Source organism: Corvus moneduloides, chromosome 18, assembly GCF_009650955.1.
Source record: "Corvus moneduloides isolate bCorMon1 chromosome 18, bCorMon1.pri, whole genome shotgun sequence".
NCBI classification, from domain to species: Eukaryota; Metazoa; Chordata; class Aves; order Passeriformes; family Corvidae; genus Corvus; species Corvus moneduloides.
Genome location: NC_045493.1, coordinates 8,016,109 through 8,036,819, shown reverse-complemented (window position 1 = coordinate 8,036,819; position 20,711 = coordinate 8,016,109). Strand labels below are relative to the sequence as shown.

Below are 20,711 nucleotides of genomic sequence, written 5' to 3'. Positions count from 1 at the left end.
TAACTCAAGCTCTCAAGGACATCAGTGAGGGGATAGTAGAGTCTTTCAGCAGTAAGATTTTGCCTTTGCTGCCAGAAAGGTGTATTTTTTTATATCCAGTATAATTAACATGAGAGCTATCCCAGGGTAGAAATAATTCACTCTGTGACATAACTGAAATGTCTTGTCTGTACTGTCTGGTTTTGTTTTTAACCTTGGGCTTAGAAGGAACCAAAAATCTTTAGTTGTAAAAGAGCACATCATCTGCAAAATATTATAAGCCATTTATCTTTATGCACAAATGCCACCTTAGCAATGCAGCTCCACTTTTGCATCATTAAATGCACAGACCATGCTCATTTTGCCCCTAAGTAATAACAGTCTCCCCTAGGAACAGTGGGTGTTCCAAAGAGCACTGGAAGAGACAAAAGCTGGCACTCAGGCCAGGCCGAGGGGGCTGCTGCCCTCCCTGAAGGTTTGCTCAGGATTGCTGTCCAGCTGGAGCAGTGGCTGCGGGCTCAGCGTGGATGTGGAGGGCTCGGCCAGAGGGCTGGAATTCTGTGCCTGCCAGCCCTGCTCTGGGTGGGCAGTGCTTGGGCTGTGGGGCACATCCCTCCCCACGTCCCACTTGCCCTGCAATGCTGGGGTTTGCAGGTGCAAAGGTTTTTGGAAAGGAACAGCATAGAGCAGCTGATGTGTCTGGCTGCAGGGAGCTGGCTGGGTGGGGTCATGATCCTGGCTTTGAATTGTGTGTTTGTCAGCCCCTTTCCTGCCTGCCATGGTTTCTCCAGGCAGTGCTTGAGGGCCAGAGCTGAGCCTGTTTGGGTGCCTGTGTTGAAGCAGTAAGAGCTGCTTTGGGTTTCAGTCTCAGGTGAGCCGAAGGTCCCAGGCAGGTGCTGTGCTGGTGGGTGCAGCACCAACAGGAGTGTGGCTGGCTGGGTGCCATGGGCTCCATCGTACCCTGCTGCTTGAGGCCCTTCCAACAAGGAGAAAATGGACCAAAACAGCAAATAGACTCTTTGGAGAGTAAGAGTTTTCTGACAGCCCTCCATGTAAGTGCTCCTGTCCTTGTAGGTAAGAGCCTCGGTAAGTTGTTCCAGCTGAAGGCTTGCCCCAGTAATTACTCCTGCCAGACAAGCACTCATTCACTGTGAAAGGAGGTTTCTTCAGCTTTGGGTAGATGCCAAGTTAAACTTCCACTAACATTTCTTATATTTGCAGCCATAATTGATTACTTTTCTCATTATTTGATCTTGATATAGAGACATACGGATTGAGCCATGTTTGTATTAACCCCCAAAGATTTTTTTTCTTTAGGAACATCTATCACAGTTGCACACAAACTGTTCTGCTCTGGTACTCATAGATGATATTAGCTGGGTTTTCTTCAGAATTGCTCCATGTGGCAATTGGTATGGATCTGCCTCAAGAGCCACAGTGTTCCCAGCTTTTCCAAGAAAGCAATAGTGGTTTGTTGTGCAGAAAAATGCATGCAAACAGCCCTGGAGAGTTTGGGGCATGGTTGTGCATAAACCTAATTGTTGGAAAAGGTTTTACAGGTTGACTCCAAAGTATTCACCAGTTACTAACTTTATATATGCAATAAAAATTCTGAGGGAGGGGAAAAGCCCCACCCTTTTTCACCGCTGATTTTCAGGAAATTTGATGCTAAACCTTTTAAGAGAAAAGGGGTTCTTGGATGTGAAAAATGCTAGAGTAAATTGCCATTCAGTATTAATTATTTATGATGTAACACTTTATTCAACAACTGATTTTATTGTTTTCTACTCAGTGGTTTTAAATCAGTGGTCTGCATATTCCTGGGGTTCTTGGACAGCTTGGGATGCCTGAAAGTTATCTTAAAAAAAACAGGTCTGTTAGTGTGTTTGAGCTTGTTGTCCAAGAGTCTGCTCCATCCCAGGAAAACATTTTGTGTGTGCACCAAGCTCAAAGATTGAAAATAACTGTGAGAGTGAAAATGCTCTGAGGCTGTTTCCCTAGAGAGAAGCTTCTAATGAAACCTCTTGTTTCTGTTTTTGGTTATTATTTCCAATTTGTTAGACCTTGTCATTCTTGGTTGAATCTCAGTTGATGGAGGGCTAGAGTGAGAACTTCCACCCTTTCTCCTTTCCTCCTCCTGCCTTTCCAAGCAGGTAATTTGCCTCCTCCTCATTTCTGTGTTTACTTTAGGTGAACTGCCTGATCAAGCTCTCCAAAGTGTTGGAACACATAATTGTGTTCAGCTGCTTGACATACTTATGTAGACAGCAGGATATTGTTAATAACCTTTTTCTATACAAGGCTGAATTCCATGAGTACTTTGGGGTATAGAGTACCTAGAGAGAGGGATAAGTTTGTCATAGTTTCTCAAAAATGGGGGTAAATGCTACCACCCTTCATTTCGCTGGTCTGTAGCTTTCTTTCTGGGCAGTATGTATTAGAGAGATTTATAAATAAATCCCTACTCTTTTTTTGTAGTGTTTGAAGGCAGTGGCCAAATCCGTGTGCCATATACAGAAGGTGGGAATTCAAATGCTGTTACCAGTGTTGTTGTTGCCTCAGGCTGCCATGTGGAAGCTGTCCTTTTCCAGCAGCACAGAGGTCTCTGGAGCTACAGCAGGACAGAGGGGCAGGTGCAGCATGCCAGGATGGGGACTGGCACCCTCGTTCTTGTGCCAGCTGGTGAGAGGGTTAACAGGGACCCCTCCTCCCACACCCACATAATTGTAGGGCTTTGCTCTTGTCTCTTCTTCACTTTGGGAACTTTCCTCCATGGGCACTTGGCTGGAGAATTGCCTGTCTGGTGTCAGAGGCAGGTGCAAGCCAGTGGCACAGAGCTTGCATGGGCAGGGCAACAAGACAATTGTGTCTTCCACTGAGAGCAGGAGGCTGGAAAAGCTTTCTGTGTATATCTAGGTATCCTCTGATCAAAAGGTTTTCAAACTGCTAGTACAAAGGGACTGTTATCTTGGTGAAAAATTGCAAGTATTTGTAATCAGTTTGCATCAATCTCTTTGGGGTGTTGGGCTGTGCTGATTTAGTAACATGGTAACTTCCGGCATTGCTGCAAAAAGACAAAACAATCCTCAAGATCAGCCTGCAACAATTCAGTATTTTTGGTACCCATTAGAACATCAGTCTTAGAAACAGGACTGCTAAGACTCCCTGGATCTTGTTTAATAAAATCATGTAGTAAGGGCATCATGATTATAAATCACACTTGGAAATTGGCCTGCAGAGTACTCACTGGGTTATGTGGTGTCGTGTGTTCCTGGCTCCTTTTTAATTTCCGAAAAGAAGGCTTATGGCAGCAGCTGGAGCTAGAGGTGGAATTCATTTAGCTGCTTCGAGAAAGCCACTGCCAGCAAAAACCCAGCAGCTCAACAGTCTCTGGTCGTAGAGAGGGGAAAGGGATCCAAGTGACTGGAGCTGGTGTAATGAGAAGGAAAAGAACCAAATGATTTGGCAGCATGTGAAAGAGGTAAGGATGTGGTAGAGAAAGGAGCAGGAGGAGCTGAAATGAAGAGCAGGAGTAAACAATGTAATTTAACTTATTCAAAAGGGACAGAATGCTTATTAAAGCTCTGAGAGATGATAAATTAGTGCTTTGCTGCTATTGTTATTTCAGATAGAGTTGTCATATGGTAACGCTGCAGCAATGAAGGCTGGAGGCTCACGGATTCATAGAGGGGAATGGAAAGTGGGATATTTGGTTACATGATTGAGAGTTGGAGTTGATGAGGCAAAGTGCACAGCCGTGATTCTGGAGAGCATCCTTACATGTGCGTGCTGTTCCCAGGAAGGTGCCGTCACATCCTGAAGAGGGATGGTTCAAAGTGTGTGTCCCACTGCTATGAAGACATAGCCCACGCTGAGAGCTTTTACCTTGGTCGGGAGGAGCTGTCGAAGCCCTGCTCTGCCTTACGAAACCCTGTCTGAAATAGCCCCAGAGCCCTCACCTGGAAGTGCTCTTTGGCTGTTACTCCTGTGGCAGCACACAGAATATCAGGAGATCATTTGAGGTTGTGGAGTTTTCCCCTAAGGAATACTGGGCTGGGGGAGGGAATCGCAAAATGATTCTTATCTTACATTACACAGAATCTCTTGCATTACTTACTGTGGCATATTGTTTCCTCCCACAGAGTTCTGCTCAATCGCTTTCAGGAAGAGGCTACTCCGTAAGTCATTTTACAGCTAATTCTTTCACTTCTGTTGATGTTGATTGCAGAGGTTTACACTACCTATTGCACAGCCACTGACATGGAAGAAATGCAGAACAGAAACAGGGTGAGAGCACAGGGCTGTCGTGCACCTGGCAGGGGACAGCCCTGACATGTGAGAGTGCATTAAGAGCCTGGGGGCTTCTTAATTTAATATTATACTTATAGGGAGGGGGTTTTTTGTCATTTTATGGTGTATTTCAGCTAGATAGTCACCTCTGGAGAATTGTAAGACCTGAGTGGGGAGAGTTTTCAACACCAGCAGGAGATGCTTCTCTCCTCTCCTCCCTCCCCATACAGGTTTTCATCTGTGTGTTAAATACAAGAATCAAATACACAATTACTCCCATTTTATGAAGAATTGTGCCCCTCACCATTGTGAACAAAAAAAAAGGTCAATATTCTCCTATTTACAAGCTCTGAGTTGTAAAACAAGCTCTCTTGTTTTCAGGGGAGGGTGTTGCTGGTGTTTCCTTGGCAGGAGTGCCACAATGTTCTAGGGTGGTGTTACAGGGTCAGGACATGTCTGCCTGTGTATGCAATGTACCAGACTTGTTTAATTGTCCGTTTCTGTTCATATGTACCTTATTTGTATGTGCAATAATGACATTTCTTCATGTAGAGGTGGATTAATTTGTTTATTTGGGGTACATTTTCTGCTCAGCTGTCCAAAAAGGCAGGCACAGACATCACTGAGTAATACAGAAACAGGAGAGGGTGTTAGAGGCTTAGCAGAGTCAACATGAAAATTCCTGGAATCACATTGTATCTGACTCTCAAAACAAATGTATGGTGGGGAGACATGATACCCGGGTTGTTCAGCCAGTAAGTCATGTGTAGTGCAAAGGTTAGAGATGAAGGTATATGCAAATATGAACATAAATGTCTTAGTCCAGCAAACGATTCCTGCCTATGCTGATTGACAGTAATTGCTGCTTTCACAACCTCTGCCATGATAAAGTTTTGCCTTCTAGGTGAAATGGTCCCAAAATGTTTTATACCAAGAGCTAAAGCTGCTCATTCTCTGTAGGACCAGAACAAGGGTGGATTTTATGTACTTCAGGAAGTTGATGTGGAGGCCTGGAACACATTTCTTTTTACAATAATCACCAGAATTATTTTCTTTCAATAATTTATGTTGTAAGTTTAGGGTTGTGTGATGGAACTTGCTGAGCTTCTACCCAGTGCACAAAGAGAAAAAATTCCCAGGCAGTGCAGAATATGTGGTCTGATTTCATAGCAACACGGTCACATGCTATCATGTATATGATCAGAAATTCGTAATACAAGATTAAGTACATTTTCATCACAAAACCATTACAAAACAGCACATGACTTGAAAAGTCTCACAGTTTTAATGAAATAATGTCACAAATTTTTAGACAGTAGTTACATGTCTACTAAGTATTCTCCTGTCTAAATCTTGCCAGTATCCCAGGTGAGTATCCTTGCTTAATTCATTGAGGGATGAGGAATGTTTGCTCTGGGACCCGCTGAGTGCTGCTTTCCATACATGGGGACAGTCATATTCACCTAAGCTTCTAAAGGCTGATGCTTTATCTTCTAGTTGTCTGTAAAATGCCATGCATGCCCATGGCACCACATAAATAATCATGAATCATCTTCACAGATTTTATGACTGAGGGCATGGTTTGGGAACTAAACAATTTCCCAGTGGCTATAACATAGGTTGCAAAATTGTAATGGAAAAAGCCCAAAGAATTCTTCTCAGAGTCTCAAGGCCAATAAATCATAGGGCTGTTTTCTTCCATTGCTGGCTATTCAGAAATTTGCTTTTGTTTCTCAGAGAAATGATTTTGAGAATATTACTAGCTCCTTCTCTGTGCATGTGTGGGGACAAGGGTCTCTTATTTCGCCGGCCCGTAACTTCTCAAGGGAGGTAAGAGCTTTCTGCATGCCAGGGCAGTATTCTGAGATCATGAGTAGTGTGAACTGGCATTGCTTTTCTTTATGGATTGTCATTTTCCCTGTTAAACTGCCTTCTGCCCCACCACATGCCAGCTCTTGAGGCTGTTTCCCCCAAGGCTCGGATGCTGCTCTAAATTGATTTAGCCTAAGTCAGAGATTCCCACTTCCAGCACTGCCAGACCTTGCTGGCCCAAACTTGCTTGGGAAGCTGATTCTCCCAGGTGGCACAGAAACGTTCAAACCACCAGATCCAGACAACTGGCCCCCCACCAGGAGCTGTCCATAATATCTATAACAGTTTTCATTTTCTCACGAAAGCAGCTGTATATGAAACATTAAGTCACTGTTTTGGCTCTGGCCCTGTTTACATCGAATGGGTTGTTTCCCAGACATGGGGAAAGCAGTGGTAGCAGGAGGCACGCTGGAGGTGCTGCTGTGTTGGGTGTTCCTCCTGATAGCTGTGCTGATGGCTTGTGTTGTGGAGGGCTTGTGGAACGATGATCTGTATCGTTATTCAGTGAAGTTCTTGTACTGGGTTCCATCGGCAGCTGCTTAAATACCACAAACTATTTTGTGCGTGCTCAGTTTTAATTACCTCGTTCTGAATCTGCACTCTTCACCATTCACTTGCGTCAGCTGTCCTTGCAGAGATGTTTGCTTTCAGAAACATTTGTAGAAAATGCACATTTTAAGGAAATGAGCATTTGCAAAGTGAGAACTTAAAACCTACATTAGGAATCTTGCATGAAAAATCTCAGTCCAAGGTTTGGCTCATCCAGCTGAGCCATCAAGGCCTGTCTGGGCACTCAGAGCAGGCTTATTCATTGGTGAAAAACCTCAGTGAATGCCTCATCCATAAAGTACAGACTGTGGAGTTAGAGTCAGGAAGAAAACTAAATGCAAGTGTCTTAATGATTAACTCCTGAGTGCTGGATATTCCAGCAACTTCCTTGGCTTCAGGCTTCCCACGAAACATTAGGTGCCTAAATAAGTAGCATGCTTGAAATAACTGTGAAATTTTGGTCTCATTGAAGTTACCACATAACCTGTGGTGAACTCCAGCTGCACCTAGATTTAATTTGAGCCTCAAAACCAGCGTTAACAGTGACCTAGCACATAGTTTCAGAGTCTCCTGTACATATCACGGACAAAATTTCATATAACCCTATTTCCCAAAATAAAGTTTCTAATGGCACTTACTTTTAATTGGACAGGATGAGACATTTCTATGTCTGTACTGCTGCTGCAAGCTCCTTCTCTCATCAGTAGCATGTGTTTCATATCCTTATCTCATTAAATGTATACTTCCACTGTGCTGAGGAATAGAACACGAGTTTGTTTGTGGAGGTTAATATCTCGTTCTCTCTATGACTTGATGGGTGCATTTGTGTGATAAACTACTTCAGCCATTCGTCACATTTCCTGCATGCACGAATGAGATTAGTGATTTTAGTCAGAGAGGTCTGTCTGTCCTCTGAGCAGACAAAACAGATTCTCTTTTTGGTAACAGGATGAGAGGCCCGTCTACCTGAAAATGCACTGATTTGTTAACAAGTACACAGAGAATCAGAAATGAGAGTTAGAATTATTTGAGGTTTCTGTGTATCACTGATACATATCCACCCTACGGATGTTTGTTAAATTTATTTCTAATAGTTCATTTAGAACCAAACATAGTTATAAAGTAGTTACAATGAATATCAGTACATACAGTTTGTTATTAGTGGCTAAAAAGTCACAGTTGTTTATAAGGTTGAGCACACTGTAGAGACAAACCCAAGCTGCAGTAGAACTTTACTCAGTTTCACAGAGGGGATGGAAAAGGATAGAACTGGGGAATATGTGGTAGCTTAAAAAAATAAACAAAAAACCTCTTCCAATAAATTATGTAGTTTATTTATAGAGCATCTGTGCAGCTGTTCGTCTTCTAAAATGGAAGGGGCTAAAATGTGGGAGTGAATAAAAGAAAAAACTTGAAAGCATATGGCAAATGGATAGCCAGTGAGCCAACCTGTCTGAGTGTGCCTTGGAACGAAAGCACAGGAGGATGAGACGTCTTTGTTTGGTTTTATTTGTTCTTGAAAGGGCTTTTTTTAAAAAAATGAAAACAGTAACATACACTTGGCAACAGCAGCAGCTGATTTTTATTCTGAGCTTCTGTAAAATATCAAAGTCTTTGTAGCCTAGTCAAATCCCTGGCAGCTGATCAAATTCTGTTATTTTACATCTTCCTTGTTGAGCGCCGGAAACCAGTGTCTCAGATAACTCGGGCTGGAGCTCGTGGATAGAGAGAAATGGGCACAACACCATAAGGTTTGCAGAGACTCTTGGGTCATCCCGAGTCAGCTCAGTGCTATCTGCAACCTTCGTTCCTCCTGCTTGGTGACGTAGCCTGAGAACAGTTATCTCAACCCCTGGGTGAAGTTGAACCTGAGGTGACTCAGGCAAGCACTGGGTAGGCTTTGAGCACCCTGAGCCCACTGACTGCCTGGACTGCAGTCTGCCCCTTCCTGCTCCTCTCAAATGATCTTGTTCATTCCTGGAACTGGCTTTTCAGTTGCTAGCAAAGATCTTTACAGCCATCCAGGACTCCTGTCGTGTGCTGTGAGCTCAGTGTTGCTGTACAGTGGGGCTGTTGCTGCCCACAACCACCCTGCCCCTGTCAGATCTCTTTAGCTCGTGGCTGTGAGTGCACTTGCTGGGACAGCCAGTTCTGAGCTGCATTCCCCTCTTTGCAGCACAGAGATAGTGCCCAGTGCAGTGACCTCAGTGGGAGGGAGGACGGGTACAAATGGCTGCAAAGTGCTGGGAAATCATCCACCGAGGAACTGTAGACTCTGCAGGTTTATATCCCCTGTAAAGCTCTTTTCATGGCCTCTTTCAGTTTTGTGCCAGCTCAGTGCAGTTCTGTGAGACCCTGAAGCAGATGGTCCCTGCTAAGGAGACTGTTCTCATGCCAGAAATCCTTGGTGTGAGCATGGGCAGGTTCACGGCTTCGGTGTAATGGTTACAGGGGCTCACTGATGATCACACCAGCAGCGTTCCCTGATCCACTCTGTGCTTCAAGGATGCTCTTGGGCTGTTAGGTTGGAACCAAATTATGACTTGGAAAAGGACCTTTAACAGCATCTCTTCTGTACAGACCTTGAGTTGGTACCACGTCCTACATGGACCCCAGGGATGACTGTATACCATGGTCTTTAAGATGGCCATGGAGAAACTGATGTCCTGAGAAGGATAAATTTCTACACAAAGATAATAAAATTATTGCAGTGAAGCGTGTCACACTTCTGTTTGGGAATTCCTGGTGTGCTTCCCTCATGGTGTAGAAGCACGCTCGGTGACCAGAGGCACACTGGAATTGTAACTAACGGGGTTTCTCCACCTGCTGCTCTGTCACACGCTAATGAAAAATCTCTTCTGTAGGTAGGTAACATTTCTTAGCTAGGCTGGAAAATTCATTGTCTTTTAGGACCTCTGAAAAATTAGCATTTTTCTGTGCCAAAAATCGATATTGGAAACAGGGCTCTTGTTATGAATCTAAAACTCCTTGAGCTGGAGCCAAAGGTAAATGATAAAACTGAATTTAATATGTATTTCCTACAATAGTGTGCCTGTGGGCTGGCAATGTGAGCAAGACTTTCTGGACAAGATTTATGAATAGGGAGGTAATAATTCCAAAATAAGTATCAATCTCCTTTTGCCATGATGCCAAGCATAAAAGAAGGACTCTAATTGTCTTCTTCTGGACAAGATAGGTCCCCTTCTGGTGGAACAATACTCTGTCTTCTTTGAAGACAGATAGAGAAAAGAAAAAGGGACTATAAAAAAAAGTGATGTGGCCTGAAGGTGCAATGACAGCACAAAAGATTTAAAAATATAGAAAAATAATAATATGGAATAGAAGTGTAATGTATTTTGAAAGGAGTTTTCCCTGTAAAATAGGAGTTTTAGACAGTCAGGAATAAAATGGTGGGTGTCAGTCCAAAGCATTTAACTTCTGCTGGTTTTCTTTTCCCATGTTCCTAAATAGCCTCACTTCACAAAAGCTATCCCCATGCTTGAATTCACCTGGACAGGCGGAGTTCACTGAATAAATAAAGAGTTTGTTTGCTCTTAGTGCCATGTGGGATGGAGCCAGGTTGCTGTAAGCCAGCTGAGGAGCTGGCCCTTGGCTCCAGGGCCTGCCCCATAAGCCATGAGCTCAAATTGAGCTGAGTAATTAGTACACATATTATTCCAGATCTGTGGGAGCTCTTCTGAGGGTTTTTGAAATGTCCCATGAAAAGCTTAAGCAGAAGTACAAACATAAATAAACTACATACTTCAGCTTTACAAATACTGAAGTCCATGAACTTCCTTACAACACATTTTCCTTTAGAAGTTCCCTTTTCTGAAAGTCTGTTTCTTCTTAGATGACCTCTGCTTTTAATTAGGATGAAAAGTCCCATGGATTTTCACTCATCTCTACAGCCGTAAGCAAGCACAAAGGGCCCTCTCTGCCTGAGTTTCCCCCTGCCTGAGCATGGCCTTGGCAGAAGGGCTGCCTCGGAGGCTCGGCAGTGGTGCCCCTTTGTCCCTGTGGCCAGAGTGGGACGGGATGATCCCGATTTCCATAAACCCCCCAGCGGCAGGGAGGCACAGCCAGCTGACACCGTGAGCCCTTGCGAGCCCCTCGAGGGACGGGACGTCTGACTTGTGTGTGATTTTTGCCCGTGTTTTTAATCTCCCTGCCACTGCCCTCCGCTCGGGGCAGTGGGGGGGAGCAGACCTCTAATCTGACTAGAAAGACGCTATTGTTGAACAGACGCGTCCCCCGAAATTCCCAGTGCTCCTTGGCTTTCGGGCTGGGATAACCTCGCTGTCACTGGCCTTGCAGGCTAAAATGAAAAGTTGTCCTAAATCCATCTTGAATTCACCAGCCTGGAAAGGATTACATCCTGCTGAAGAGGAAAGGCAGAGGATTTTGAGAATATCTGGTCTTTATTTCTGGACCTTTTTGATTAAGACTGTCCCAAAGCAGTTGTCTCATATATGTGCTGTAGCTTTCTTTGTGTAGCAGGGCAGGGTATTTGCTTGTCTGTCTCATCTGTTTTCACATTGTTGTTTGCTCTCGTGACTCTCTTTCCTTAGAATTCATTGCCTTGTTTTAACTCTCTTTCCTTTCTGTTTACCAAAGCCAACAAAAAGATGATTAAAGCAGACAGCTGATTAGAATCAGGGCTCCTTACCTAGCTACCACAGTGAGCAGGGGTTAAGTGTGGGGCCTCTTGGGGGATTTGCTTTTGATTTTTCTTTAATTCTCTGATAGCCTTGTGCAGTGAGAATGGGCAGTGCTGGTGTTTTTATAACTACAGGGAGGGTTAAAATAGCCCATTTCTGAGGGCTGCCCATGCACTGGTGCTTGTTGTGCTAGGCTCCTCAGAGGAAACTCATGGGGGTGGGTGGAACAGGGGTTCACACTCTCTTGTTTTGTCTCATATTTCACTGTGCCCTTGCAGAAACTGCACCCAAAACCAGGGTGTGTAAGGGAAGCAGCAGAGGAAATAAGTGCCACTGCAGAATGCAGTTGTGGAAATAAAAGGTGAGCATGTTTTGTTGGCCTTGATAGTTGGTGAACAAGAGAGATCAAGGAAAAGGGATCGATTGCATCAACTTTGTGGGTGTTATTTGCATTAGAGAACACTGTCTGTCATCTTGAAGCATCATAAATATTTAATTGTGCAGCTCAGTGGAATACCCTGATTGCTTATCAGTCCCAAAATGGTTTTCCCTATGCTAAACTGTATTGAAATAAAGTAGTCTAGAGAGGGTAAGCTCTTTGGGTGATGGTCACTGCACATCCAGAGTGTAGGGAAGGGTTCCTGTAGGTTGGTGGTTTTTACTCAGTTTCATCACTTGTATTTCTTCCTTATCACCTTTTTTTAAAAAATGGGATGTGTTATTATAGGCAGGAGAGATCTTCAGTTTCTTCCCTGTCCTAACAGAAGACAAGAATGCAACTTTAATTTAGCAAAACAACAGATGCAACCCTAAGTTGCTCTCACACCAAAGAAAACTTTTGGTAACATGCTGAAGGTGTGGGGGCTCTGCTGTGAAAGCTGCAAATGGGTGAAAATCTGCTGTAGGCTGAGGTTTCTCTCCTCGCTTCGTGTTTCAGCCTGGATTGCGATAGAGCTGGCTGCTAAAATGTGAATGTACTGGGCCGTGTGGTTCCTCTGCAGTGGGAAGGCAGCTCTCCTCCCTTGCCTATGGAGGGGCTCTGTGCTGGTGTCCCTGTGCAGGTGGTTCAGGGAGGAGCCTGGGGTTCTGGGCTGCCTTTCTAGGAACTGTTCAGCTCCTGCTGCAACAGTAAAAGAGTTGCTGGAGAGCAACTTTGTCATCTGCAGTGCTTGCACTGCTGGAAGAGGAGCATTCAGATGGAAACCGTGGTCAGCCGTGTGAGATGTTTTCTACGCAGGGTCAGTGTTTTTGCTTCCTGCTGCCACAGCATTTCAGCATCACAGCTGCTCATGGTCAACACCAGCCCCAGTCACCATGACCTGCTGGTAACATTTTAGAAAGGTGTCCCTTCTCCTTTTTATAGCAAATAAATAAATGAAACTATAAGAGACTTCCTGTGTGGTGCAAAAGGACCAACTGCAGTTCTAGAAATCCGGAGAATGGAGGGCAAGAGCAGAAAGTAAATGAATCCATTGTAACTTGGGTGTGAGATAGGAATCATGCTGGGGTGGAAGATCTTTGCAATGCCATTTGGCAAGTGGTAAGGCCGAATACTCTCTGCTTCTTCCTTGTCTCTGTTTTATTAAATACCTTTAGGGAGGCAATGGTACGGCATTGCTGTATCCAAAAGTTGTTTTAAACCCTTCAATCAATGTTACTTAATTTCATGGAGAAATTTTTAACTTCCAGTTCAGAATACCCTGTGTTTCAGCATAGTTTTCAGGTGATTGTAGCTGTTCTCTCTTTTCTCAGCTCGTCACAGGTCAGAAACTCAAAGGCACTGAGGTTGAGTAAAACAATTGTTCATCACTCTGAGCTCTGCTTTGTTTTTGTGGGAATTGTCTGCTTCTGTAGCACCTTCAGTTTCATTACTTGTTATAAGGTTTGTTTTACTAACCTGCTCTTGGAACAGATACAACCACCAAAGCTGCTTTTTAATTAGCCATGTGGCCCATCCGGTGTGGATGTGCTGACGTCCTGGCTGTACAATGTACTTCCAATGAAAGGGAACAGTTTGCCATAGAGTCTTGTAACCTTGAGGTCAGTCTTGAGCTCAAAACTGCTTTTGATTATGGAGTTAGTGTGTGTCCCAAAAATATAATTTAAAAAATCCAGCAAGCACTAGCGGTCCTTACACAGTGCTGCTGAGTTACACACTCAAGTGGTATCACATCTAGATTTTAATGGAATTAACTGCTTTATTTGTAGATTCTTTCCAGATGCCGTGCTTCTGGTTGTGAATATTCAGAGGTTTGCAACTAGAATGATGGAAAACTGGCATACAGCTACATCACTGTGGATGTGGCTGCAGTGGTTTCTACAGGAATGTAGCCTGATTCATACCTTTACTGTCTGCATTTCATCTCTTGTGCTATATGATGGATAAGACTTAGTGTGCCTGAACACTTACAGCTTAGATCTGTAGTATCCTGAGGAATTTTCTTGTCTGATTAATTCACCACATGTGTTCACCAGAAAGCCTCAGGACCTGGCAGTTTTTGGGAAGATGTTAGATGTAGCTGCTAGGTGCTTACAAACCTCAGTTCAGTTTTTTTTAGACTGGTACATTGTTATCTGTAAACAATAAGAAATTTTTGGGTTGATTAAGAAGCTATCATGTGTGGTTCATGGGTTTTCTGGACATGGGGTTGAAATGGTTCATGCTGCCCTTGAAATCAGCTAATCAAAGCAGGGCAATTTTTGGACATCCTGTAGCAATTAGGGCGCTGTAGATGAGGGATGGTACAGACTGTGTATTGTGTGCTTTGAACTCATGCAGCAGCTTTCTCAGACCAGTTGGCAATCACCAAAGGAAAAAATTGTTGCATTTGAGGTGGATAAAGCATATATGTGTTTTAGTGGATTGATGAAATTCTGCCATCACCTGCAAGGCAGCAGCAGCATTGAACAGCTGAGAAGCTAAACTTAGTGGGATACTTGTAATGAACCAAAGATCCAAAATTTGATCTCAAAAATCACATGTCTAAAGGGCTTTCTCTGCACGCATTCCTCATAGCAAAATACAAACAAGTGTTGACACAAGCGTGGTTGTAAGGCTTGTGACCAAAGTTAGATCAAACCTCCCCTTCCAGTTCACAGAACACATTTTCCCCATGCATTCATGTCTCTTCCAAAGCTGCTTAATAGCATCTAATAGCATCCTGCTTTAAGAGAAAAAGAGCTCGAGTCATGAAGATTAGGCTGTCACAGTGGAGATGCCTGAGGCCACAGAGCACAGTGTATCTGGCAGCTGGAATGGGTGCAGGGTGCTGGAAGACTTTGCCTGAGCATCTTTCCTTTCCCCTAAAGACTCGTTCTCTGAGGAGCCCTAATTCAGCTCATTTCTATAGAGCTGGGGAAGAGGGCAGGAGAGAATAATAAATGGTCCCTTGAAGACAAGAGACAGCAATAGACGCCACACAACGACCCAAACAGCCTATTTAACCGCAGCCAGTTTCCTGCTGAAGATTCATTTCGAAGAGATTGCGAGAGCACTTGAGCAGGAAGCTGCAGCTTCACCAAACGGTTTCAGTATCAGTGTGTTATCTGTGGTCATTTCCCTCCACAGCCTGCGGCTGGCTTCTGGTTAGCAGAGACAGACACTTTGAGCTGAGCTGGCATCAGTTCCCACCTACTTAATCAGTTAAGTTGTGAGCCCTGTGGTTAGCTCGAATCCCCTGGTTGTCTTGTGGATTGCCAGTGACAGGAAGGGGGAGATGCATTGAGTGGTTCCGACAGGAATAGCTTGGTTATCTGATGGTCACCCCAGAGACTGATAAAATTATGTGAGCTCTTTTCTGAGAAGACATCAAAAAAGCAGAAACTGTTGTCTCTAACCACCTGAAGAGTTTACAACGTCAAGGGAAATTTTGCTTATCTTGAAAGCCTCAAAACTGTTAACCCGCCTTCACCACTGCAGACCACAGCACTGCCTCAGACTCACGGTGCACAGAATGGAGTACAGACCGTCCTGTGCAAAGCTGTAAATTCTTACTGAGGAAACATTATCGTTCAGATCTTCCAAAATTACTTTGGCACTTCAGATTCAGAGGTGAACAACTTGAAACATATGAGAGGAACTGAGCTTTTCAGAGGAAGCATGCTCTGTATTTTTAGAAAACTTGGCCTCCTTGAGTTTGTCGTGTTGTCAGGAGTTTGGGCATACAAAGTGATGAATCACTTTTCAAAGTGTAGCCTGTTTGATGAGCCTGGATTGATCTGAAGCCAGAGTGATGGTGACTGTGACAAGGGCTTGCAAAGGTTAAACAGAGGAGGTGCTCATATCCTGGGTATGACTTAGGGCATTTGGTTTGGTTTTGACATGTATTTGCTGAGCAGACTTCAGGATCAGAATGGACTTCAGAGAGAAACTTAAGCAAATGAGGCTTTAAATTAATGCATTCAAAGAGGCCTTGGGCAGGTTCCTATGAGCTTCAGTGCCTGAGTACCTCTGGCCTTAAAACAGGGTAATGGTACTTGGGTCTTTTCTTGAGATGTGTAGATGGGAGAGTGTTTTACCGAGTATTTACTAAAATAGGTGAGGTAGTTCTGAAGATCCACTTAATTTTTTTGTCTTGTGCCTAGCTCTGTGCTGCTTGTCCCATGTCCCTGTCTGACCATCCCTCTCCTCAAACCAAGCCCCTTGGCTTCTGTCCCAGGCCACACCTTGCCGCCCAGCTCCCCACGCTGCAGGTGCCTGTCCTGGCAGTGGCTGCTCTCCTGCAGATGCTGCTGAGCAAGCGTGGGGAAGGCAGTGCTTCCCACTAGAGCAAGGGACTGGGATGTCACATTCATGGTGAGAGGCTCTCATGGCTGATCCAGAGCCCTCACGCCCATCACACCAGCCCTGGGCACTCCAGCCTCTTCCTCACTGCTGGCCTTGGAATAAAAGCAAAGGTGGACTTGGCAGCTGGGCTCCAGCAGCACAGCCCCACCCTGTACCTGCGCATCTCAAAACTTCACACTGAATTCACACAAGGTGATGTGTGATTTGTAGCTGTAATGATCACCATGATGAAATCCTGCTCATCTGCTGCTTTTGTTCAGGTTTTGAAATCACGGCTGGGTGTTTGTAAGGGTGTGTGTCCGTACAGGAGGCATAAGAGATGCTTTAGTCTGCTGACGTCGTTTGGCTCAGCCTCTGCCAATGACAACCACAGCAATCAGTGTATTTTGGACTCAAAGCTATTTCCTTTCCTGCTGCAGATTATGTCTGGTATGCATAACGTGTTAATTTAACAAAGCAGTTCTTTTGATACAGCTTTAATTTTTTAACAACAGCTCGAAGGCAATGATGTACAGATTATATAGTGTCAGTTTCCCAATTAAAGTTTTACAGGAAAATACTCTGGTTTTGCTTTAAGCCTGTTTTGAATTCTTCCTTCTGGCACTTGTGCAAATGGAAACTGTGCTATTGCAAGGCATCCATTTGAAACCTTGAAATATTTATTGAGGCTGCATTGAATTCTGAAGCAGGAATCTTCCTGTAGGCTGTTGATGTCTGTCATACGCATTTATTTTGTAATTAAATGTCTGGAAGCTCGTGTGTGTGCCTGAGTGGTTGGTTTCTTGTGTTTTATTTTTTGCAGGTTTTGGCATTGTTACACTGGTTTTTCTGATAAAGGCTTTTAACTCGTCACTTTTAAGAGTTCTATGAAAAATTATCCAAAGGCAGACCACATCTTTGATGTATAGCGATGAACCTCCTACTAACTGTTGTGCAGAACACTGAGGAGGTGGCTAAACCACTGCCCTTCCTAGAACACCAGACCTTGTGAAGCTCATTGATGCAGCAGAACACGCCTGTTTGAAGGCTGTGGGATGGAGAGCACCTGAAGGGAGTAGCTGAAAAGATTTCATTCTTGAAACACTACCCACAAAGTGAACTATTTTTTTCTTTCCCCATCTTTTCCCTTTGTCTTGGATAATAATCAGGTCAGTGTCCTTTCCTGTTTATATAGGCTGGAAGCAACAGGGACTGACCATATCCAAAATTGCCCCCAGAGTGTGTTCCAAGGGATGTGATGGTGCGGAGCATAAGCTGAATCTCAGAGGGCAAGACACTGGCATTAGACAGGACCAGGAGTCATCAGCTCTGGTGACAACAGACCATGCCTCTGTGAAGCTGCAGAACCAAGTGCCCCTTGGCATTGCCCTTGTGCCCTGGTGGCTCTCTCCAAGTACTCCCCACTGCTCATTCCGCCCTGAGGCGTATCCCTGCTCCAGGAGTCTCACTCACCTGGAGACTGTGTGATGGCTAGAGCTAGACTATCAGACTCCTAATTCAGATCAACTTGCAGCCTGCAGTGGCGTGAGTTATTGCCCAGATTTGCAAGGCAGCAGGGTAGTGTGAAGGTCTCTGTGGTCACATTCCAGTCCAGCTGCTTTTAAAGGATAGGGAGCATGATCCCTGAACCTGTGCCCACCCAATGGGCTGGGGCAGGCAGCTTCTCTGCCTTCGGAATGTGCTGAGAGTCTGAAGTATTCCCTGCTGCCAGAGTGCCAAGGAAGCCACCTGGCCCACTTTGAAACCAAATGCTGTGTCTCATGTGTTTATCACTTCCCTTGTTTTCGTTCTTTTTCAGTTTCCAACTAATCTCTTTGGATTAGTCCTACTGCTGAATAATTAGGACTTTCATATCTACATCTATTTCTCAAGCTTAGCTGCATTATTTTTGGGCAGCTATTTAAGACTTTGTTTATTTAAAAAAAAAATTGTGTCCGTATTTGCATATTTGCATTTCAGAACTCACAAACAATGATACTTCTCACAGAACATCATTCTTGAAATAGTTTTCTCAACAAGTAGAACTTTTACAGGCATGCCAGAATCAGCTTCATTATATGAATCCTATTTATGGATCCTATTTAGAGCATTTGCAGGGAGGGACTTAAATGGGCTGTTCTCACAGATACATATATCTGGTCCCATGTGAGACAGGAGGGTAAGAATTGGTTGATATTTCAAGGAAATTACAGCAGTTACTGAGAAGAAAGGCCCTTCCTTTTTTTTTCTTTTGTTCCTTTCCTTCCTTTTTTTTTTCCTTCCTTCCTGGAAAAAAAGTACATATTTATGTGGGAAATAAAAGCCAAAGCCTTCATTACCAACACCAAAAGAAATTGATTCTGCAGCAGTGTTTTAGTTCAGTGACTTTATTTGTATAAAGGCCAATGAATGATGTAAAGATAATGGTTTTATCTGAAGGATGTTAGCACAAGCTGACACGTACCCTCTGCAGCACTGATGGGCTGCACCTGGCTGGTGCAAAGAGCACAAGTGTGGGCAGAGTGGCCTGTCAGGCCCCACTTCATCCCTCACCTCAGTGTGTTGTTTTAAATCATCTTGGGGAAGGGGGGAAGCAGCAACCAAACTCATGGATTTTGGAAAGTGTTTCTGTTGAGTTCCTCTGTTGAATGATGGCCAGTGAGCTGTTGGGTTGGCAGAATTGATGTGATAGTTGGCTTTTGGAACTGAATAATGAAATTTGAATAGTCTTGCAAATGTAAAGGAAATCAGTTCCTCAAAAGCTTCCAGTACTACTGCAGCATTGAATGAGGAAAATGATGGAAGTTGTTTTAGGCAATGCAGTTTAAATGAAGAGGATGTGTTCAAACATGCATGAAGAGCAATGCAAATGAACTGTAGATTAATCTGGTGTTTAGAAAGGAGGAGCTTGGCATGTTTCTGACTAAAGTGTCAGCAAGGTGCCCATCTTGTTGGCCCAAAGTGCTCTGACATGCTGCCTGAGTAACTTGTGCTTTAAAGTTTCTGTTCAGGTGGTTGGGTCACCCATCAAAGCAGGCTCACAGGGAGATCAAAGGGAAGGGCAGGTTCTCCAAAGAGAGAGAAAAATCAGAAGGGCAGTTTCTCATTAATTTTCTTCAATGCTATACTGGACAGCCGGGGAAAGTGAGCAGAAGATTGTTGTGTGGAGGGGTTGAGTAATGTGAAAACATGCAGAATCAAAGATGCTTTGGGGGCTGCCTGCCAGCTCTGAGGTGTGGAGCTGACAGGATGATCATTATCTGTGAGGTGTGTGAATGGTTCAGCCTCTGAACAGCACATTTGGCACTACCAACTGGTTTATCTAGAGGTTTGGGGGGGGAACAAGGAAAGGGATTTTAGAGTTTTTTGCTTTGTTTTACTTCAGGAATGGAGTTTGAAGAAAGATCCTCCATAGGACTAATTTCTGCTTCACATTACGGATGGTTTACGCCTGTTCTGACCAAAGCCTTATCTCTGATCTGTCTGTCTTGAGCAAACATCCTTGTGGGTATTCTGTTCAGGTAGCTCTTTACCTCACTGGCATTGGACAATGAGTGGGGGAACAGTAGGATTTTCATCTCTGTCAATGACAGCAGTAGAAAGTTGCAGGAATCCCAAGAAAACACAATCTGGAGAATGGAGTGGGACTTTGTCAGCTCAGCAGGACCACAGCATGGCTGTGACTTGTGGCTTTACTGAGAGTGGTGTTTTTCACTCACCAGTACCTTTTCAAGTTGATTGATTTTGTCAGAATTTGCTTTAAAATGAATGAATTCTAATCAGTGGTTGTGAAACCTAAGGCAAACATGTCATTGAAAATAAGCTTACAATGGTTTGATCAAGATCTCATGATTTGAGTTTTCAGACATTTAAATGTGTTCAATTGCTGTAAAGCTGGAAGCACAGGTAGGAAAGACTCGTAATTAAAGCTGCATTGTTAGGAGCCAGATTCAGAACTTCCTGGAGCCTTGCTGATGGCATTTTCTGATTCCAGAATGGTAGTAATGTGTTTTAATATTTATTTGGGTTTCAGTTTGGTCCGAGTCTGTTGCCATTTTACCCAAACCTCTTTTATAATGGTAGGTTTCTCTCATACCTCACTTGGAGTCTTGCTGGTGGTTTTCAACCTCTTCCAACTTGCAAACAACCTAAGAAAAACACCACTAAAGTTGCAGAGCCCTATATTTTGAATGCAAAGCCATCTTGACCACAGACTTGCTTTTCTTAGCTACCTTTTTAACAGCTCATTTAAGAAGTACTCAGCAAAGCTGGCGGTCTGATGTCCCAGGGCTGAAAACCAGTAGCCTGATGCAGTGGGGCCCCGTTTCTGGTTCCTGGCTCTGCTGTAGCGTGAATACAGACCGTGCAAACCATGTTTATAGAAATTTTGTTCAATAAAAGTATGTCTTCAGCATCAGTGTAGACTCTGTCTACCGCAGTGGACTTTCTTCCCTCTCACTGCAGTTGGGGTTGGATTTGTTTGGATATTGTGGTGCTTTCTGACGCCTATTTAATTTTGCTGGAGTGGTATTTTTGTGACACCATGGTGCTGCGAGAGTTGTAAATTATTCTTTTACTCAAGTAGACTTTATAAT

General features: G+C 43.9%; 1 protein-coding gene across 18 annotated transcripts in view; it reads left to right on the top strand.

Annotated features, from left to right (window-relative positions):
* Positions 1 to 20,711, top strand: part of FBRSL1 (fibrosin like 1) — a 516,916-nt gene that overhangs the window by 231,497 nt on the left and 264,708 nt on the right. For 14 of the 18 annotated variants that reach the window (XM_032128440.1, XM_032128448.1, XM_032128450.1 and 11 more), the window contains one exon: positions 4,122 to 4,157. The exons of the other annotated variants lie outside the window; for them this stretch is intronic. In XM_032128440.1, the coding sequence (XP_031984331.1) occupies positions 4,122 to 4,157 (36 nt within the window). The remainder of the gene's footprint in view (positions 1 to 4,121; positions 4,158 to 20,711) is intronic. 18 annotated transcript variants of the gene reach the window in all.